The 1,328-nt window shown below is 44.0% G+C and overlaps 1 protein-coding gene across 1 annotated transcript in view; it reads right to left on the bottom strand.

Moving 5' to 3' along the window:
• Positions 1 to 608: 608 nt before the first annotated feature.
• Positions 609 to 1,328, bottom strand: part of LOC104277579 (guanylin-like) — a 4,084-nt gene continuing 3,364 nt past the window's right edge. The window contains exon 3 of the mRNA XM_009874250.1: positions 609 to 676. Coding sequence (XP_009872552.1) covers positions 609 to 676 — 68 coding nt within the window. The remainder of the gene's footprint in view (positions 677 to 1,328) is intronic.

Genomic DNA, 1,328 nt, shown 5'->3' with positions numbered 1-1,328 from the left:
TAGGTCCAGTCCCTAAATTGGCAACAATTAGTACAAGTAACAGACTGAGAACTCTCTGGCTATGAAAGGCCTGCTAAATCCCATTAACTTGTCTCCGAGTTACTTGCTGCAGTTCTGTTACAAATATACTTGGTGTCACACAGAGACCTACAGGCAGTTATCCAACACACTGGAAAGCATGGGCTGGAAAAGATAACCCAGTGCTGTGGGCTGTTGTGTGTAGGGGAGGCCAGATTCCAGGCAGATTTAGATATTAACTAGGCTGCAGGCAACTGCTCAGTTTCACCCATCGTGTTCCAATCCAGACAAAATAGTGGAAAATGAAACCGTCCCTGGGACATTTTCATTCCAGTGTGACACAACTCATGGGGAACTGCAATCTCTCAGATGTCGTTTACAGTCTCCTTGTTGCCAAAACTGCGCTGCTGATGGCACCTGATCTGACCACTTCAGGACTAGCCCTGCTATGTCTACATGAGCAAGCAGCTCCAGTTTGACTGTAGTGGAGTTGGGGCCCAAATATTGATTTGTGAAAGTACATGATCTTGTAATATGAAAGCACAAACTTCCTAGCTTGACACATCATCTTTGGACTGTTCATCTTTAATTCAAAAGCAACCAGCGCAGGCAGCATTGGCACAGATTTCACACAAATCAGTGTCTTGGACAGCCATGTCTGTTAGGGAGAAAAGAGAGGGGTTCAATGAGATGGCAAGATAATTTCTTGGAGAGCAGAGCAACACATCAAGGTATCTGAAGACTCCTTCCCACTACTGTTATACAAGTTTTAATGTTCCTTGAAGTTACTACTGATATAAGTAAAATGAATCTGGCTTAAAGAACAAAATCAAACCTGAAACAAAGGCAAGAGAACAACAGGAGATCTTGCAGGAGGGTAATGGGGATGTGGCCTCTAGAGTCACAACATTCTTTACATTGCTAGAGTTTCTTCCTAAAGTGTCCATTGTATTGGACAGTAGATAAATGCAACATCATGAAATAAAAAGGGCAGACACGGTAGCAGCTAATTCAAGAGTCACTACGTGTGGCTTGGAGACAGATCATGCCAAAGACCGATTCACCTCATGTACATCTCAGCCTTCTTTCAGGCTACCTGGAAAAACACCTTCTTCCACACTGATTAAAGTGAGCAATCAGACCCGCTCTCAGCTTGTAGTTAGATAGAACGGAGCGATATAACCCTGCTTTTCCTCTACGCCAGGGGATATTGTGGGCTCTCTCACTTTAACTCACGTAAGTTAGCGTGCAGCTATTGAGAGGAAGCTTTTCACAGTTACAGCAACCTGATCTGTGCAGGCTACAGCAAA

The sequence above is a fragment of the Apaloderma vittatum genome, unplaced genomic scaffold (genome assembly GCF_000703405.1).
Source record: "Apaloderma vittatum isolate BGI_N311 unplaced genomic scaffold, ASM70340v1 scaffold6468, whole genome shotgun sequence".
Lineage (NCBI taxonomy): Eukaryota > Metazoa > Chordata > Aves > Trogoniformes > Trogonidae > Apaloderma > Apaloderma vittatum.
The sequence above is the reverse complement of the archived record's forward strand: the minus strand, read 5'-3'. Positions and strand labels throughout refer to the sequence as shown.